Source organism: Gymnoscopelus microlampas (genome assembly GCF_963454915.1).
Source record: "Gymnoscopelus microlampas genome assembly, chromosome: 12".
In the NCBI taxonomy this organism is placed as follows: Eukaryota; Metazoa; Chordata; class Actinopteri; order Myctophiformes; family Myctophidae; genus Gymnoscopelus; species Gymnoscopelus microlampas.
In genome coordinates this window covers 23637525-23658702 of record NC_139949.1, presented here as the reverse complement: position 1 = coordinate 23658702, position 21178 = coordinate 23637525, and the positions used below count along the sequence as shown (strand labels likewise).

Genomic DNA, 21178 nt, shown 5'->3' with positions numbered 1-21178 from the left:
CAGTACATGTGGTAAGCCAATCGCCATGTGACTTTGCTTTACGTCCCTCCCACTTCCTGTTAGGAGTCTCCTCCTTTCTTTCGTCGGCTGCCTGAGTTTCATTTTTGACTGAGTTACATTGTAGTACTACTACTCCATTGTATACAGCAGTGGTTCTCAACCTGTGGATCGGGACCCCCAGGGGGGTCCCCAGATGATTAGCTTTAATGTGCAACATTGTTTTTTTCACTCAACAGTAAACAAACCAACATTATAGTATAAGTAGTAGTCTAGATCAGTGGTTCTCAAACCTTTTCTTGTCAAGGACCCCCAAATTGACACTTATTAGCCCGCGGACCCCCATTTGAAAAGATAAGCCAGGGATCCCCATAAGAGAAGATTTTTACGGCTCTCTAGCAGTGATTCTCAACCATTTTAATTTCAAGGACCCCCGCCAGTTTGACATGTATTAGGGCTACGGACCCCCATTTAATGGCATTTCTATCTCTGGGACCCCAATTTATATTGTAAAATCAATGTTAATTTAACTCTCAGAGTTACAGACCCATAAGGGTCCATTTGGTTCCTATCCATCATTTAGCTGGGGACCCCCTGGAACCCCCCCAAGTACCCCTGGGGGTCCCCGGACCCCACTTTGAGAACCAATGGTCTAGATGAAAAGTGGGGTCCACGCGCATAGGGTGGATTTCTTCCTGCCACCTGTTTTTTTTTCATCCTTGAGGTGTGTATTTTAAGATTCTATCAGGTAACAGGTTGAAATAATGTCCCATGGGATTCATTTTAACCCTTTGTTACACATATCCTGAACCCAAACCTGAAAATGGAAGAAATAGAAAAGACCCCAACTTTTGAAGGACACACAACCAGAGACAAAATAATCATTATTATTATCCCATACAGTTTGGACCCAAGGAATTCATTACAGTGGTTATTAAGATTCAAGCACATCTCGGCTCTATTATAGTCTACAGGACAAAAACAGCACAGCATTTACTAAATACTTTCTCTTACTAACTGCATTTGATTGATCCTTGAAGTGTGTATTTTAAGATTCTGCCATGTACCAGACTGAAATAATGTTCCACAGGGTTGATTTTTATCACACATATCCTACCCAAATCCAAAAATGGAAACATAGCAAAACGTATACAAAAACATACAAATGAACACATTTCCCATACAATTTGGACTCAATAAATTAATTGAAATTGGTATTATTAAGATTCAAGCATATTTTGACTCTATTGTATGGCAAAATTTGAAAAAACTGAGCCAAGAATGTTCAGATTACATCTATATTTGTCTTTTTTAATAAATACTTGTGTGCGTCCCTGCATTCAGGCTATGAAGGGTTACTTTGTGGGTCCTAGAATCTCCAAGAGAGAACTTTCAACTATCAGGCTCCTCTCCTGTGGAACCATCTTTGAGGTTTGGTCCAGGAGGCAGACACCCTATATGTTTAAGAGCAGGCTAGTCTTAGAAATGTCCTTCCATTTGGGGAACAACAGCACCACCATCATCATCCATAGTCTCTAATGTCGTCATAGCCAGTGCAGTGCCACGTTTGATTACCTCATTAACAAATGACATGAACTGCCTGGTGAAACATGTTCAACAACTCTTATTAACTTGTAGTGTGGTGAAGTAAGTAAGTACCGGTAAGAATGTACATTTTATTTGTATATGTTACAGGGAAATTGGAGAACCAGGGAAATTGGAGAACCAGGGAAATTGGAGAAGGAGCACTTGTTTTCACCGCCCCCCAAGCAATTCTGTAGAACCAACACTTGAAGGCAATGCAAGCCACAAGGCTTCCCAACCACAGTGCACTAACATATATGGCCCTGAGCACACACACACTGTTTGTGGGGCTAGTACCAGGCAGAACCTTTAAATACACACTCCAAGGATTATGAGAAAATGGTCGGCAAGGAAACAATCAATAATAGTAAAAAGACAAATATAGATCTGACAAATATAGTAATCTGAACATTGTTGGCTCAATTGTTGTTTTTTTGCCCTAAAATAGAGTCAAGATATGCTTGGATAGTGATAATACCAATTTTAATAGCTTCAAGGATTTAACTTCAAGGATTAAGAAAATGCAGTTGGTAAGAACTATTTAGTAAAAACAGAAATATATATGTGATATTTTCTGCTCCTTTTTTTGGTGCTGTTTTTGTCCTGTAGCCTAATATAGAGTCAAGATGTGCTTGAATCTTAATAATAACCACTTTATTCCTAATTCCCAAATTGTATGGGATTTATTTTATTTTACTTGACTCTGGTTGTTTCCTTCAAAAGTTATGCTCTTTTCTATTTCTTACATTTTCAGGTTTGGTTTCAGGATGTGTAATAAAGGGTTAAAAAATAACCTCATGGGACATTATTTCAGCCTTTTACCTGGCAGAATCTTAAAATAAACACTTCAAGGATGATGAAAATTCAGGTGGTGGAAAACAGTCCACCCTATGCGCATGGACCCCACTTTCCATCTAGACTAAAGTGTATACAGGGTATCTGCACATTTCTAAAGTTACAATTTAATGACTTTTAAGATCTTTTTAATACTGCAAAGATATTACCTGAGAAAGAGGCACATTTTTTGAAAATAACTGATCTACATGCTCACAACGCCTCAGATCAGATCCGTTATTTTCACCATATGTGTCTGTGGAACCGAGTCAAACAAAATGTAATGCCTCAACTCCTACAATTCCAAGTGCTTATCAGGGTGGGGGGGTACCCAGTTGAAATATGATTTTTTTTAGAAGGTTGAGAACCACTGGTATACGGTATGTAAAACCACATGGTTTCCTATAAAGTGGCTCACTCATTGATAATGCATAAATTACTTATAAATTACTCATTGATAAAGGGAAATACTAAATGCACACTTTGGTATTCATTAAGGCTAGACACTGTTAAGTTTTTTATTTATTTTTTCATCTCGACTGGGATCCCAATCTATGCTGTAAAATATTCAGTGTTAATTTAACTCTGAAAGTGTAAAAAAAAAAATGGATCTGTAAAAGGGTCTATCTGGTTCCTAACTATTAATCCCCAGTTTAATATCAACTATTAACCTGGGGACCCCTTGAACCTCCCCAAGGACCCATGTGGATGGGGGTCAGAATCAGTGAATTTTGCGTCTAATTTTACAATATTAAACAACAACGCAAGAAGTATAAGCCCAATCGGTTATGTAATGGGTTTGAGATCATGTTAAAATGTGTAGCTGAAACAAAATTTTAGTCAGACTCTATATACAAATGTAGGCCTACGTATTGTACCTGAAATGTGAAAGAGCAAAAATGAGATGTCATGTGACATTCTATTCAGCTGTCATGAAAAACTAAAATTTGAACAATTACTGCACAAAAACCAATAAGATTTCTCATAATATAGTTGTTTTTAAATGAAAACTTTAATACTAAAAGCAATACATTTACATAGGCCTAAACAACATAACATTCTTATAAATAATAAAATAAAAATCATATAAATATACAGTATTTACAGGAAACTCATTATGGGAATATTCACAACAATGTCACAGTTCTGTCTCTTTAATATGTGCATTGACAGACCCATCTGTTTGTGGGGTGATATCAGTATCCTTTTGTATACTTTCAGCTGCTGACTCTTCAGTAGTATTTGGTGTTATCTTTGTTGGCTCCTGAATGACATATGTTGTGAGTCCTGTGTTGAAAAGACCTGCAGGGGAAAACGTTTCACAACAAATGATATAAAAACAATAGTTAAAAAAGCATGAGCCACATCTTCCACTTGTCCATGACTACTGTAAGGCCCTTTCTGTATTTGTTTTGGTCAGGCTAATATTTTACCTCTGCGCTTTTGCCCCTGGGCTTGCTTCTCTTCATGGCTTGATTTTGATTTACTGCTATCCACTGACTGATCTGATTCTTCATTTTCTGTAGGAATGGGAATAACAAAATATTTTTTATTTCAGAATGGCATAACATGAAACGGATGCACACAAACCAATGTCTTAATTGTATCTTAATTGTATGTCTTTCTTTTTCTAGTAAGTTGAACATATTCATGTGAACTATTTTGGATTTAGCAATGAGAAACCCCCAAAAACATGTGATGATTTTACATTGGGCTTTTAGATTCTGAGACAGGTTCTACACCAGCTTTGTGCAACACCTGTTGACTATCAGTATAGAAAATGAGCAAGTGCATGTTCACTTACCTCTTTTCCAGAGGATGTGCGCTCTCCTGAGTTTGATAACAAAGAAAATGACTACCACTAAAAGTGAAAATATCAGGCATGTCACCAGAAAGACTAGCACAGTTGAACCATTTCCTTTCTGCCTTGCCAGCTCATCAAAGCTATCTGGGAATGAACAGAAACATAATACACTCATGTTACCCTGTGTTTCGGTCAGACATAATCAATCTACAGAGTATTGATTTAACTCTGAGTTACAAATGGAATAAATGAACACTGAGGATTGTACTGTGTATACACACTAATGTATGTATGTATAATCTTATATAATGATCTAATTGCCATTTTTGTCTCTGAACCGAGCTGCTGACGATGACTTACCAATGGTTATGTTGCTTGATGTACCATTATGCGTTGTGGTTCTATTTGTTACCTCATCTACATGTGTCTGACCTGTTCAGAATTAAGAAGAATCATCATGTTAGACTTTCAATGCAGGCCAGGAGGCTGTCAAAATGAAACTGCTTAATTGTAGACATGGTGATTCACCACTAGATGGTGGTACCCAAAGATGACTGGTGTAAGTGGTTGAAATTTAGTCTACAGTAGATCCCTATCTCAATGGTCACAGTTAATCTATTTGATCCGAGCTTCATACCTGTTATGGTGGTTACATTGTTGACAGTAGTATCGTTGTTTATTGAGGTTGAATCAGATAGAGAGCTCTCTGAGTCATCTGGAAAAAACAAACAAATATATAAGACTTTGTGGTGAATAAACCACAAAAGTATGTATGAATGTTGACTGTTATTTTTTAACATCTCTAGATAAACATTCTAATTGTCAGTTCGAGTTAATGCAATGTTGGAATACAATGTAAACAGCCTTTGAATCTCAACGGCACAAAGAATCAAACTATCATCTGATTGTTGTTACTGAGCGTCACATTTTTCTTTCACTTCACTTGGGTTAAAGGAAGCAGAACTGTGGTAGGCCTACTGTATGAGAACCTAATGTGGTCGTTTGTCAAGTAAGTTCACAAATATGAGATCATTAAAGTTAATTCTCCTGGTTGAACTTATGTGTGCTATTGATGAATTTAGACATATGAATTAATCTATAATTCAATAATGCCTTTTCTGGATCACATCTCTCAAATAGTCTGTCTCGCAAAAACTCATAGAATTCTTGCAGTTTTAGTTAAAATAACTGCTTTACTCACAAATAGTGCTCAGATGTATTCCAGTGGTATATGTGATTGTCTCTGGTCCACTGGAGCTAACAGTTGATAAGATCAGAGAGCCCTCTGATGACGGTCCAGATGTGTCTGTATTCTGTGGTGTTTCTGTGGTTTCCTCAGTCCTAGGCCACTGAGATGTTACTCTTGGCATGTGTGTTGACCTTTGTGGTTGAGTCATAGGTGATGTTGTTGCGATTGACCATGGGAATTTTGGGGCTATAGAGAAGAGTATTAGATAAATTATCATGTAGTATTCGCTCTATTCGAGGTTCACACTATTACTGTAGAAACAGAAAATACTATCATAGTATCATATCATATCACATGTCTGCCTGTGTGTGATAGCTATGAATTGTGGAATTTAATCGTATTCGTCTGATTAAACAAAAAGAAAAACAATAATATTGAAATAACTTTTCAAAATAATGACAATCATCTAATAATAATATGTAGATACGCATAGTGACCAGAATACTACTGTCAGTCTGTTTACTGGAAAAGGGAATTCACTGTGGCGATTGTTTGGTGACGTAAGCTACTTTCGCATGATAGCCATCATGGTCATCATGGCGCAACGAAAACCAAACTCGGTACTTTCCCTGTTTTGTTTTGTTGAACAACATGTTCATGTTCCTCAAATTCAGGCTTCTATGCTTAGTTTCTGGAGAAAACAGGCAGGAGTTTTCCCAAAAACACAATTTACTTTCATATTTGAGGAATATGATTTTAAATTGTACTTTATTTATCTCCTAATTTTCCCAGAATCTGGTCAGATATTAGAAATCATAATGTTTAAATTGTACTCACAAGCTTGTCCAATGTTAACAAAGTTGCTAAGCACTTTGCCATGTAGAGCTGGATGGCGAACAATGCATGTCACTGTGACTCTTTTTTTCTCCACTGACTTAATGTGTAAAGTATCCTCTGAGGTATATTTTCTTATTCCGTATTCGACACTGGAATGGGTCTGAGCTGTGGGATAGGAAAAGTAATTGCAAGGTAAGGAAAGTTAATGACCACTATTAGAGCCGCAGTCGAATATCTATGAACTCAGATCAATGTTGCTGGTTTAGGATAGATATTTGAGGTCCCTCTATTTTACTGTCACACTTAATTTAAGTTTTCATGAATGAGTTGCATCTACAGTAATATTAGATATTTTGCATATTCATTTGACAAATTACCAGTGATTTCAATCTTATTATCCAGGAGCCAGTATATGTTGGGAATATGGTGGTTTGCTGCTGCAGTGCACTTGATGACACGCTTTCCATTCAATCGTGTTAGTGCCATCTTTGGATAACCTTTAAAAAAATAAAATAAAATATTTATATATTTTTTGTATGTAGCAATGTTTTTTTTTATGGTTATAGGTCATTTGATTTGCCTACTTGTCCTATATCAGTAATCAGTAATATAGTTAATTAATAAAATAGAATAAATATTGAATGTGACAATAACATACTGTCAAGTTAACTGACACAAACCGATTCAAGCAGACAATGTTTTAGCATTTGAATGTAACCACTGCAACCACTGCTGAACCCAATCATGAGGGACCCCTTTTCCACATACCTAATACAGTCACTTCCACAGTCTTCTCTCTGGTAGGGTGGTTGTAATGAATACATGTATAGTTGCCTCCATCTTTGAAGGTGATGTTGGACACACTGATGGTGAATTCTGATGCAGACAATTTATCAATGCTGTAGCGTTTGTCCTTCAAGGCTGTGAAAGTTTAATCAATGAAGGGTGAAGAGAAGACGGTTAGTCTGCTTACTCTACCAGTAACTATTCAAAGTGTGGCAGGCCTATACTCTTAGATTAGAGACTCTTCGTTACCATTTAAGTATGAGTATTGGCTCGATATTGATATCAAAACAGACAATGTAACACACATATACAGTATACTGTACCATATCTACCTTTGTTTCGGTTGAAGAACATAACAAATCCATTAGGGTTCTTCCACTCCACGTGGCTCTTGTGTCCATTTCTAATGGGGCATGTTAGGGTCAATGTCCTGCCTTCCATCACTGTTTTATGCTGCCACACCGCAAGTGATACTGCAACAATCAATAATAGCATTTCATTTTATGATAAAATGTAACTACATAAAAAGAATGGTAACTTAGTTCAGCAATAATGCTCAAAGGAAAGAGTAACATCATGAACAGACACAGGACTTCTGAATCGAATGGTAATGTATTGTAGTAAATGAGTAGTGTTGCAGCGTTATTGGGAATACAGAGCTGTAGATTTTGAGCCAATGCAATTGACTGTTCAGGTGCTACAATTTGTTACCCAGTGCAATGCAGTAACCCCTTATGTATCTGTACAGCCTCATACTGCCAATTAATTGCTTTCCATTCTCCCTTGACTATGGATGTTTTAGTAGCCCATGATCCAGGACTAACTACATGGTAGACAATCTGACTGTTGGAAAAGTGTCTGGTTTGATAGTGAAACTGTGTACTGATCCCCTAATGAATGTGTTATCCCCATGACAACCAGTAAATCATTTAAATGTATTCCTTCATCATGGCTCCTTTGTCACCAATGCAACACTAATGAAAGTATGATTGAACGGAAAGAACTGAGTCATTTGCCAAAGGCAGGGGTGTCCAAAAACGACCACCATATTTCTTCCAACAGTAACAAATGTACAGTATGTGCCACCGGGGTCTACATAGGAAACTGAGGGCAGTCCATGTGACTGTTGATGTGTGTGTGTGTGTGTGTGTGTAGGCGGTGTTACAGCAAAGGAACAAACAAGCGTTCTGTCACTGTAGCACGGCTCTAAATGAAGCAGCCCCCTTTCACACATTCATCATCTTCATGCTATTCTGACAGGAAGTCATGTGGTCAGTCCCCTCATGATATGACTGTTGTGAAAGGAAAAGTAAGGTCAGGTGCGGTAAGTACACTATGCATGATCTCTGCTCTGGGTTTTGCACATGGGTGTTGGTTATTCCTACCCTATACTTGCAAGAATGACAAGGTGTTTGGAAAACACAAGTCTGGGGGCATTTATTTGACACCACTGATGTTTGGGGGGCTTTAGATGCTCACAAAGAGGTTAAGAAATGTTCAGGTCTTTCACATGTGTGGGATGTTTTTTGCACATCCCACACATGTAAAAGAGGGGCGGCAGTGGCTCAGCGGGTACAGTGGCTGTCTTGGAACCAGAAGGTTCCCGGTTCAGAGTTTTGGGGTCTTACAGTAGTTGACTAGAAATGCACTATATAAATAAAGACCATTTACCAGTTACTGTACTGTACTGTACTGTACAGTACAGTAGATTCTATTGCATTGTTAAGTCCCAAATACTTGATGGTGTTGCTTGCTGACAATAACTGATAGACAGTGGTAGCTTTTTGTGATGGAGAAGGCTATAACTTCAGCTTTACTTTCCATGAGGAGTGGCCAGTGTATAATTTAAAATGAGGATTTGTTTTTTAGAACCAGACAGGTCGATTTAACACTAGTCAAAGATTGTTTAAGTGTTTATGTAATAGTTTTGGCATAATATTTAATCCTCCATAAATAGTTTGGTTTCTTGGATGGCAAATTATCCCAATAAGGCATACTACAGACCACACATTTCCATACAAATACTAGACCTTTTCTGGGTCCCATTAGTTGGTGTCATAGACCGCATGACAAGGGTATCATACTGGATACCCTTGTAAAATTTGCTGCACAAACAATGGTATCTTTGAGGGCTCCCTGTCAATCCAGGGGCCTCTGAATATTCACCAGTATACAGCACTATAGTGCAGTAGTCTAAGTTAACATTGTGCAGTATTGTCATAATAATGAAATATACATCCAACAGCTCTGTACTGCAGATAAAACAAAATAATTCACTGCTAAAACATAAACTAGCCATTTCCCCAAGGTAAACCTCACTACGGGTTATAGTCTTATTCTGTAATCATGTACATCATAGTAGTTTACATTGTAAAAAATAAAATAATGAAAGGGTAAAATACTCACCATTAATGAACAAGGATAAGACAGTCAGTTGCTGCATTCGTACCATGTCTGTCTTTCGGTAGACGCAGAACTCCACTCAGCAGCATTTCCTCAATGTTTTGTCTTTATGTACTACAGCTAAGGGACCTTCCGTGACATCACAGTATAAAGCGTGTGGTTTCCACAAACGCTTTGATCCAAGCGCATCTCACGTGACAGATTAAAGTAAGAAATGATTCTGAGCACAACCCCTCTGTATGTCTGTATGCCCATTTATGAACATCTGAGGCACATTGTCTCACCGCTTTCACAATTGTTGTGTATTCTTTAGAAACAGAGCTTTATAAACATATTACGCAGCAGTCACTAAAAGGACAATGATTGATTTCAATGAGGTCTTGGGTGCTGTACTCATTTGTATGTTCTCTGATTGGTTAAGCTGCTGATCAGTATGCTACTTCAGAGGTCTGAATTAGAAGGCAACATTTTCAATATCAATCAGGCTGCCCCAACAAGTCTCTAAAGACACTTCAGCTTATCCAGAATGCTGCTGTACATGTACTGACAAGAACTACTGTAAGAAAATAGATCATATTTCTCCAGTATTAGCCTCTCTGCATTGCCTCCCTGTAAAATCCAGAATAGAATTTAAAATCCTTCTTTTCAACTATAAAGCCTTTAATGGTCATTCACCTTCATATCTTGGCGCCTGTGTCCCATGACCCGGGGGTAGGCTATGCAGTGCCGAGTGGCAATTCAATCGGACCAACTGTTTCTGAGAACAGAAAAAACATGAATTGTCTGTTTCTGTGTCTCTGTCTGTCTGTCCGCAGGTCAGCAGAGGACGCACCAAATCTCTGGGTGTGGACCTCGGCTTCTCTGATTGGCCAACCCGACCTGTCGGCTTCACTGATTGGCTGAGCTTCGTGTCACGTTTGTGCCGCTTACTTAGCCAACATAAGTGGCAGCGCGTACAATGCAGAGCCTTCTATTGGAGAGTTATTATGTCAACTAGGGGGTAGAAACAGTGCTGGTCACGTGGTTCATGTAAACTCGAAATAGTGACAAACGCTCATTCCGTAAACTTCCGGTTCAGGGCTTTGTCACTATTCGCCAATAGAAGCTCTATAGAGGACTGGTCCGATGAAGTGAACGGACGTGACGCAACTCTCCTTATATGGCACTGGTGGAGCAAATAGTATGAGATCTGTGCTCATGGATTAAACGAAATCAACGCTGTGAAGCAAATTGTGATTTGCGCAGAGCTGACAATGTGTACTACAGTTCGCAGGAGTATTGCACAACGGATGGGGTGTGTATTCCTGATTTGCATGGCTCCTGATTCGGCCATATGAATAAAATTGGGGAACATTTTAAAAACATGCCAGAATATATTTTCTAGGCTTGACTGAGTAGATATCAGGAAGCACTAACTTGATAGTAGTTAGAATTAACCAGTCACAGTTTGTGGGCTGCATAGTTTGATCCTGTTGAGAATGTACAGTGCACAGTATGAGTACGGGTAGCCTACTGATTGTAGTCTATGCTTAGTTTGTTTCAACAGATTTAGCAGCTAGTAGGTTATGGGCCTGTATGGGGAGTTGTGTCATGATCTAAGGGGAAACCTTTTGATTTTATGACCTATGGTTCAAGTGTTAGGCTACAGGCCAAAACGTGAAGCGGCCTGTTCGTGCCATATAACAATAAAAGTTGGTATGAGCTTCAATCTTAAGCAGTATTACATGCATGTTAGCATGTGCCCAATAATACACTATACACACCCCAGCCACACCCCAGCCTGGGTGCCCAACTCCAGTCCTAAACAAGTAACACAAATAAGAATAATAAGTAACAAAGACTTCAAATCACAATCAAAACAAACAGAAACATGTTTTAGACCAGTATGGTCTATACTGTAGGCCCTGGCGATGGTTGCTGCAGCACACCCTCCCCCTCAACTTCAAGCCAGGTAGCACTTTAGTCTACAGTAATCAGTTTCAGCCCAAGCAAAGCAGCAGCACCATCAGGCACTGGTACCAGTGACCAGTTTACTTAAACCAGTGTGCCACAAGCCACTGATTAATCATACTATGAATCGGGGGAGGATTACCAACCTACCTGCCATAAATGGCTACTTGGCTAGCTAACCCACACACAAACCTCAGAGTCAGATGGGTCCAAGCCATCGATCAGTACAACCAGTTGGTAGCACCTGGAGACTGCAAGCAAACTAACTTTACTCACAATACGCAATAACACCAAGAAACAAACATAGCTACACTGGTAACTGGTTAAAGACAAAGCTCAAGTCAACAAATGAGTTTTGTTTTCTTTTGTTTATTGCTACTAGTGTTGATGTCTTGGGACCCTTTTAGCATCATTGTATAATCGTATCACTGTAGGCTACTATTTGCAAACTGTTAATTAAGTATTCAATCAAAAGAAAACTCAGCTCACTCAGGCTGCCTCACTCAGCTGCCTCAATGACAGTGTGTTTTCCCCATAATAGAGTGGGTGGAGAATATGAGCAGAGCAGAGGTGGCATAGGAGAGAGAGGTGCCTGAGATTAGCTGCAAACACAGACACAGACAGACAGACCGCGAAAACGTTTTTAAACTGTTTTTAATTCCCGAAGTGGACTATTTCACTTTATGATGAACTGAACTGTGGTTGTTGTGATGTTGCAGGTACTTCCCATAGAGTTAAATATCTACTTAAACCATAGCGTGGTTGTTTCCTTGTTTTATCTTTTTTTGAATAATGGGGAAATCCCAAAGTGGACCTTCTTCGTTGAAGGAACTGTACTACGTAGGCTACATGCGCGCGACTCCCAAATTTAATAATAGATTCCTAATTTCCTATTAGCTGACCTCAGACCTTGTATTGAACTGTCATCACCGGAAATTACCCCACCCCCCAACTGATTACTGTACATATCTTTCTTTCTTATTGCTACTCGTATATATGACCCCCCCCCCCCCCTTCATATTATTGTTTGTCTTTAAATATCGATGCATTGAATACACAGGAGTCGGACCTTAATGGGAACATGCCCTGGGCTTCTTTTAGCATTATTTTCTTTTGTATACATCTGTGCCACGTCCGTGCCGTTTTTTTTGCAAACTGTTAATAAAGTATTCAATCAAACAAATCAAAAATTAATGTTGACTGACTATATTTAATTTGAATGTTTCATTCTCGTCTTGCATAACTTTCTCTTATGTCTCCGTCCCATAAGGTTTTGGCTAAAACAATCGGAATACGAGGGATTTTATCGAACGCAAAAACCGACCCAGAGACAGGTGGCATAAGCGGAATAACCTTATCATGATGTGAGTGAGGCTTTAAAAACACATCTGATTCCAGATCGGTTTGGCACTGAGCGAATGTGCTGGAAGTGCACTGTGCATTATGCAGGTGCAACAAGGTCTTTGTGGATTGTGGAAGGTGATTGGATTGGGTCATAGTTATTTTATACCAGCTCACTCTCACCACGCCGGCATCAGTGTTGCCATGTCCGCTTATTATAAGCGACTTTGGGCTTGTTTTTCTGCCAAGTCGATTATAAATATTGGTTGTTGGCTTTGCGGGTTGAGTTTTTTCCCTCAACCCGCACCGCGACGCGTTGTGAGCTTGTAGATTGGCTATTTTCAATTAAAATTCTAATGATGTGGTAGAACTTCCTTTGGGCTTGTTTTCATAGACCTGGTTCCTTATTTCTCTCTCACAATCTGGCAACACCGGTCACCACACCGGCATCTCGGTCCCCGGCTCAGCCACACACAGTCAGCTGGTGGTGGAGACAGTGAACAGCATAACGTAACCGGGTAAGTGACTATGATTTAATTCATTTGAAAATGGTCAGGAATTGTTTTTTTGTAATTGATCAATTATATCTCAATATATCCACAAAGCTAGAGCACATTATTTAGACAAATGTTGTCCATTATTCTGACAAGAGTACATCTGTATTTTACTTCACTGACAATATTCCTTCATTAACAGACAGACTTATCAAATACACCAGTATCCGAATCCTAACGATTGCCGATAGTAGGCTATATTAATTCAACTTTGCGCATAGCTGCGGGACGGAGAGCTGTAGAGACTGCAGCAAACTGTCCTTCAGAAAGTCGGCTCAGTGGGTGAGGAGGTGTCAGCATGTTTCTGTTCCTCCAGATGGTCACAGGGATCAGCTTGTTTATTAAGTAGCTCCAAGGAGCTGCATGAATCAGCGTGATGTTGCAAATGCGCTTTGAGCCGGTGCTTACAATACCCAGCAATGCATTCGCATTGTGCAACAAAAGTAGGGGGAAAAATGTAATGTTCATATGAAAATAATACATTTTCTATAGGCTTAATTTCATTCATTCAGTAAATTATATTAAAGCCTAGCCTACTTTATACTTGGAACAATAATTGTAATTATGCATGAATTATTTGTAGCCTATACATAATTTAAAAGGGGGGGTTTTCAAGCTGCTCATTACTATACCAGTCCTTCAGAACTACAGTAGTAGCATCTCCACATTTCTTCAGTACAGAATGCTTTCCTCAGCAGCCTGAGATGGCTGCACTCCCTTGGCATCTAACCTATGACAGGCAGGCAGACACTATCCCCTCACAGCAGTATACTGTAACCACCCATCAGAGAACAATGCAATTCATTTTAGAAGAAAAATATTGCCTTCAGGTCACTTATGAAAAGCAATAGGAGATTCTAAAAAATATAATTAGATGATCATAAACTGTCATTTGAAAAATAAAAAAGTAAAAAGTATTTTATAACTTTTATAAATTGTTGTGTAATGGTGAGTTGGCTTGTTTCAACATAAAAAGGTCTTGACTAAGATATGTCCAAATGACTCATCTATAATTTAGTGCAGTGTCTCTAGTTAGGAATGATTGCCCCCTACTGGAATAATACTAACTACTTTAATTGACTAAATATTGTCTCCTTTTCTCAAAGGAATCATGTCCAAAGGAACAGCGGTTGGCATTGATCTTGGAACTACCTACTCCTGTGTGGGTGTGTTCCAGCATGGAAAAGTTGAAATCATTGCCAACGATCAGGGCAACAGGACCACTCCCAGCTATGTGGCGTTCACTGATTCTGAGAGGCTCATCGGAGATGCAGCTAAGAATCAGGTTGCCATGAACCCATGCAACACAGTCTTTGGTAAGGCTTATTGCTGGAAGATGTGATATGATTGTGTCATGAATGATTGATCCAACCCAGTTATTTCTATAGTGTCACTTGATTTCTGAGTAAATCTTTTTTTACTCCCATACATCCAGGTCATGTAAGAATGTGCAAATGTTAATGGAATTGCATAACATATAGATACAACAGCCACCACTAGCACCAACACAATGTTTTTTGTGGAAATTACAGATGCCAAGCGTCTGATTGGAAGACGATTTGAGGATGCAGTAGTACAGTCAGACATGAAACACTGGCCATTCACTGTTATCAGCGATAGTGGACGCCCTAAAGTGGAAGTTGACTACAAAGGTGAAACCAAAAGCTTCTACCCAGAAGAGATCTCATCCATGGTGCTAGTAAAGATGAAAGAGATTGCTGAGGCCTACCTTGGGAAGGTACGTTTAGAAAACGATAATTTTGATCATTCGTAGGCTGCAAAGTGTACTAACAACAATGCTTTTCATTTTTTATAGTCAATATCGAATGCTGTCGTCACAGTCCCTGCATACTTCAATGACTCTCAGCGTCAAGCCACTAAAGATGCTGGAACAATCTCTGGTCTCAACGTGTTAAGAATCATCAATGAACCAACCGCTGCTGCTATTGCTTATGGCTTGGATAAAAAGGTGAGAAACAAAGTGGTCTACTTTCAACGAGTCTCCTGACCACCCCTCACACTGACTATTAAGCTGCAGTGAAGTGTATGATTGGCCAATGGATACATTATCTGACTTGGCTATTGTTCACAATTGGATCCAAAAAAAAAGGTTAGGAATGATATGATTTGTTTGTATAAGTCTTTCAGCTGTTATTTTTTCGTTTCAGGTAGGTTCTGAGAGAAACGTGCTCATCTTCGACCTCGGTGGTGGTACTTTTGATGTGTCCATCTTGACCATTGAGGATGGCATTTTCGAAGTAAAGTCCACTGCTGGGGACACTCATCTTGGAGGGGAAGATTTTGACAACCGCATGGTCAACCACTTCATTGCAGAGTTCAAGCGTAAATACAAAAAGGACATCAGTGACAATAAGAGGGCTGTCCGGCGTCTACGCACCGCATGTGAGAGGGCGAAGCGCACCCTGTCTTCCAGCACTCAGGCCAGCATTGAGATCGACTCTCTGTACGAGGGAGTCGATTTCTATACCTCCATCACCAGGGCACGTTTTGAGGAGCTGAACGCTGATCTCTTCCGTGGCACTTTGGACCCCGTGGAGAAGTCACTCCGTGATGCCAAGATGGACAAGGGTGCCGTCCATGACATTGTTTTGGTTGGTGGCTCCACTCGCATTCCCAAGATCCAGAAACTGCTGCAAGACTTCTTCAATGGCAAGGAGCTCAACAAAAGCATCAACCCTGATGAAGCTGTGGCCTATGGAGCTGGTGAGTTGTGGCTTGTATTCCAAGTGCAAGACCACCACAGTCTTTTTGTACAGCCTATATTTAGTATGGGGGAGCATGGGCTTGGATCACTGTGATGACATTTTTTCCTGCCTTTCGTAGTTTCCACGAGAGGTTGAAAGACAAATGACGGCATAAAACCTTCCTTTTGACTGATCACATTTAAATGACTCTTCCATGAGAGGTGTACAGAATGTTAATTCATTCTCATATTCTGCACTGAAGACTGATAAGTCTCTAGGTTTGATTTGATTTATTTAGCACAACATGTAAAATCAATACATAAAAACAGTACACAATATAAAAAGAAAAGTATACAAGGCCTCTACCTAAGTATAACAACAATAAAAGAACCTGATTTGTAAACAACAAAATATAAATATATAGAATTGACAAATAACATGATTGCAAAAAAAACTACAACATAATTCAAATACCTGATTATACCTTACTATCCATGACAAGATTAATGATAATAATTAGCCAACATAGTTGACATATCTGATTTTAAAGGGTGTCAAATCCAACAAGCAAACAGGGAATAGACAAAAATAAACCAAACAAAAAAGTTATCAGGGAAAGTGTGATATGATATGAATGTGACATTATGGGCGCGTTCGAAAATACAGCACTGAGCGCACTGGGCAATACAAACTAATAGGCGAGTGTGCTCCGGTGCGTAATTTCCGAACGCACCCTATGTGACCTGGTCAATCAGAACATCCTTGAATGTGTTCTTATATAAATTAAGTGAAGAAAGTTGTACACAAGAAGAGTACTTGTCCCAAAGTGTAGTACCTCTGTATTTAAGGGAAAATTGACCATGTGTGGAGCAGAATGGTCAAGTCGTTTTGAAAAAGTAACAGTAGGAATCATATGTGCTGGATTCAGATGTGATTTGAAGTCAGACATGACACGCTGGCCATTCCTAAGGATTTCCACACAAAGCACAGGACCAACTAAAACAGTACACGTTTGTCATCCACAGCTGTCCAGGCTGCCATCCTGTCTGGTGACAAGTCTGAGAACGTCCAGGACCTGCTTCTTCTGGATGTCACCCCCCTGTCCCTGGGTATTGAGACCGCTGGAGGTGTCATGACTGTCCTGATCAAACGTAACACCACTATCCCCACCAAGCAGACCCAGACCTTCACCACGTACTCGGACAACCAGCCTGGTGTGCTCATTCAGGTGAGGAACATGTCTTCTCCCAGTATTACTGTGTGTATCCCTACGATGACGTTTTTTCCATGCCTTTCGTAGTTTCGTAATTCCTACCTGAGGTTGCAAAACCAGAGATGGCCCAGTCCTTCCTTGGATGTCTGAATAATACTTAGTTCTTGTATAATATCTGGTGTTAATATCTGGAGTTTTTTTCACCCTCACAATTTAAATTTAATTTATCATTATATCATTATGACATTATTATATTTTGCCGAAAGAACTATAGGTATAAAGTCAGATATGCAAGAAAAAAAGCAGCAATTTATTCCTTTTTATTATGTGGCGGAAATGGACTTCCAAACTAACATTCTAAGCATCCCACAGGTTTATGAGGGTGAGCGTGCCATGACCAAGGACAACAACCTGCTGGGCAAGTTTGAGCTCTGTGGAATTCCTCCTGCACCCCGTGGTGTCCCTCAGATTGAGGTCACCTTCGACATAGATGCAAATGGAATCCTCAATGTCTCTGCTGTCGATAAGAGCACTGGAAAGGAGAACAAGATCACTATCACAAATGACAAAGGTAAACACACAGTGAAATAATGTCAGTTGTCAATTATGGCTAGTTCTTTGCTACACTAACCATGTGTTTGTCATGACAGGACGTCTCAGTAAGGAGGACATTGAACGCATGGTCCAAGAGGCGGAGAAATATAAGGCTGAGGATGATGTCACGCGAGACAAAGTGTCCTCTAAAAACTCTCTGGAGTCTTACGCCTTCAATATGAAGTCCACTGTGGAGGACGAAAAGCTCTCTGGCAAGCTCAGTGAGGAGGACAAGCAGAACATCTTGGACAAGTGCAATGAAATCATTAGCTGGTTGGACAAGAATCAGGTAATGCTGGTCATGAAGCAATTTTCAGATGGAGTCTGTGAAAGTAATACTGTCACTCTCACTCCCCAAAAGGGGGGGGGGGGGGAATAAGGCACATGTTGACTTTTCTGGACTTCCGCATTATAGCAACGGAAGTCCAGTTCTCATCCGAAAAAACTGCTAAAATATCGGAGGCGCCGCCGTCTCAAGCAGACTTGAGCCACGGGAGACTAGCTTATTTGCATGTAACTGATGTTTTTTTTGTATATAATATTGTTTAAATTGAAAATATCCAATTAATAGCCATCAGTAATAATATAAGTGTTGAAAGTAATAACAATGTGTGTGTAACAGCTATATACTGTGTGTGTGTGTGTGTGTGTGTGTGTGTGTGTGTGTGTGTGTGTGTGTGTGTGTGTGTGTGTGTGTGTGTGTGTGTGTGTGTGTGTGTGTGTGTGTGTGTGTGTGTGTGTGTGTGTGTGTGTGTGTGCCACATACGGCCTAATACCAGATTATCGGTTCAACTGTTTGGTCTTTTGTTCAGGTCTGCGCATAAGCACGATCTCACTGCTTCATTCTTTTTTCCAGACTGCAGAGAGGGAGGAGTATGAGCACCAGCAACAGGAGTTGGAGAAGGTGTGCAACCCCATCATCACCAAGTTGTACCAGAGTGCTGGTGGAATGCCAGGTGGAATGCCAGGGGGAATGCCCGGTGGAATGCCAGGGGGCTTCCCTGGAGCAGGCGGTGCCCCTGCTGGTGGTGGATCCTCTGGACCAACGATCGAGGAGGTTGACTAAGCACGTCTCCACTGCCTGTCGCCGCTGCATAAACATGAAGCATGTACCACACCGGAGACCATATCTGTATGCCAAGGCTGGTCATTGCGATAAATGAGTGAGAACTGAAATTGAAGACATTGAATGTTGCCTGTACATTTTGAGTCCTGATGAATAAATTATTGCTGGAACACCAGCAATGATTGGATGCTCATTCTTTTGAACACTCATACTACTTTGAAGTACCACATAAGTTACAAAATAGGATGCAGAATTGCAACAAACCTGTAGGAGGTGGTATTGTGGGAATGGTCACTATTACCTACTGCAGAAGAATATATGCCTACATCCATTCCTACAACTCTGAACAGTTGTTTCAGGGTATTCCAGACATTGGATGGTTTAAGCTAGTAGTTCTCAAACTTGTCAAGGACCCCCATAAATCGGAGAGCAAACAAATTACACACTCAAGAGTTACAGATCTGTAAGGGTTCACTTGGAACCCCCTAAAAGAACCCTGAGGATCCCTAGAACCCACTTTGAGAACCACTGGTTTAAGTCCTCTGATTACTATCAAAAATAAATAGAACTTCATTTAAACTTGTTTGTGCCCTTTCTAGAAATGTATTTGTAACAGCTCTGCAGAATGGAGCCTATGGATGAGAAGATAAAACAACAGTCAGGGTACTTAAACGTGTTTGAATCCAACTGAACATTCAGACTACTTCTAAAACTTAGAATTCACTGAAACATCTTGACATCTCCCTGATTATCCCTTGACCTCGCTCCATTTGCATTAAATATAATGTTTTATGATCTAGGGCCTAGATATCAAAAGATCATTATGCACCTGTCCTGTACACAAGATGTAACAAAGATCACCATGAACCTTATCTTTATGCATCTAGAATACTACTCAGTTGTATCTCTATTAAGAAACATTCACAAATAATTGATCAACTAATGCTGGCTCTGTAAAATTTGGCATACAGCTAAAAAGGTGTGCAGTAGCCTACTGGGTCAACTCATATGGACAGTAATGGGGATGATTCTGCATTACCAACCAGATTGAGTGTGATGACAATGACATACCATCAACTTCTGGATATGGTGCTATGTGAATCAAGTCATTTGTCCTGATTGACTGTATAAACTGGTCTTACTTAAAACATGAGATATATTTCCGCCTCTTAGCCAAAGTGGCTCTTCAATGGGTAACTGCAAAACACTGATTTAAACAGCAAATCGAGACCAACAATTGTTCTTATTATGAACCATTCATTCTAGTTGCATCTGTGTCCTTTGTTGTGTTTTTGACTGTCTGTGAAAAACCTGTCCCACTGAGAGAGGTCCCCAGTTCATACAAACAAAAACAGACAGATGACGTTAATGTGCTAGCCCTGTACCACTACCAGTACAGAGCGTTTATTGAAACAACATGATATGACATAATTTAGCGCATTTTAAAAGCAAAACTACGAAAGAAAACAAACCCCCAAATTGGTCCATATATCCTAGTCAAGCGAAATGTTCGTGGCTTTCCTCACCCCGCCCCTCAGACGCGCCTCCATTTCCAGATCCAAGAATATACACAGAGAGGTGAAAGCCCCCATCGGCCCTTCTGACCCCCCCTCCGGCCAATGATCGGCCCATGGTGGAACATCGGTCTGTTGTTGAACAGTCCTGACAATAACATGATGGTATGTTTTCACTGTAGAATCAACAACACGAAGCTCAGTCCCGTTTAGCGCCCCGTTAAATGGAGGCTTTATGAAACAAAAAGAAAAACTCTTGTATGTGTGAACAAGTGGTCGCTCTTTAGAAGAACCGTTTGTTTTGACTGTCCAGTCCAGAGTGATCTACTACTTGCTTTTCGCTGGTTTCTCAGTCTTCTTTGGAAGAAGCACGGCCTGGATGTTGGGCAGCACTCCACCTTGCGCGATAGTGACACCACCTAGCAGCTTATTAAGCTCTTCGTCGTTGCGCACCGCCAGCTGCAGATGCCGGGGGATGATCCTGGTCTTCTTGTTGTCTCTGGCCGCGTTGCCCGCCAGCTCCAGGATCTCGGCGGTCAGGTACTCCAGCACGGCGGCCAGGTAGACGGGCGCTCCGGCGCCGACGCGCTCTGCGTAGTTCCCTTTGCGCAGTAGCCGGTGGACACGTCCCACCGGGAACTGCAGCCCGGCGCGGGACGAGCGGGACTTGGCCTTGGCTCGGGCTTTCCCCCCGGTCTTCCCTCTCCCAGACATGATGGCTCCGGTTTAAAGAGGACAACGTCAAGAAAAAGAACTGAAATTCACTTCAGTCGTGTTGACGCAGCGAGCTGGAGTCCGCTTACGTAA

At 40.4% G+C, this 21178-nt stretch overlaps 3 protein-coding genes across 4 annotated transcripts; 1 reads left to right on the top strand and 2 right to left on the bottom strand.

The window, feature by feature from the left end:
* Positions 1–3454: 3454 nt before the first annotated feature.
* On the bottom strand, positions 3455–9522 carry crtam (cytotoxic and regulatory T cell molecule). Of its 2 annotated transcripts, none has more exons than XM_084074083.1 (11): positions 9438–9522; positions 7364–7504; positions 7014–7166; positions 6623–6742; positions 6246–6410; positions 5421–5654; positions 4857–4934; positions 4580–4651; positions 4220–4363; positions 3849–3935; positions 3455–3717 (listed from the first exon to the last, which is right to left on the bottom strand). In XM_084074083.1, the coding sequence occupies exons 1-11, from the start codon at positions 9481–9483 to the stop codon at positions 3554–3556; spliced, it is 1404 nt and encodes a 467-aa protein (XP_083930209.1). In that variant the 5' UTR covers positions 9484–9522; the 3' UTR covers positions 3455–3553. The 2 variants fall into 2 exon arrangements, with proteins under 2 accessions (XP_083930209.1, XP_083930210.1); XM_084074084.1 differs by having other exon boundaries at positions 7364–7484; positions 9438–9505.
* Positions 9523–14385: 4863 nt separating this feature from the next.
* LOC311057826 (heat shock cognate 71 kDa protein-like) lies at positions 14386–18948 on the top strand. Its single transcript, XM_084074924.1, has 8 exons — positions 14386–14595; positions 14812–15017; positions 15096–15248; positions 15448–16003; positions 17010–17212; positions 17570–17768; positions 17848–18080; positions 18648–18948. The coding sequence occupies exons 1-8, from the start codon at positions 14391–14393 to the stop codon at positions 18855–18857; spliced, it is 1965 nt and encodes a 654-aa protein (XP_083931050.1). The 5' UTR covers positions 14386–14390; the 3' UTR covers positions 18858–18948.
* A 1278-nt stretch (positions 18949–20226) lies between these two features.
* Positions 20227–21178, bottom strand: h2ax1 (H2A.X variant histone family member 1). Its single transcript, XM_084073728.1, has one exon. The coding sequence runs from the start codon at positions 21083–21085 to the stop codon at positions 20699–20701; it is 387 nt and encodes a 128-aa protein (XP_083929854.1). The 5' UTR covers positions 21086–21178; the 3' UTR covers positions 20227–20698.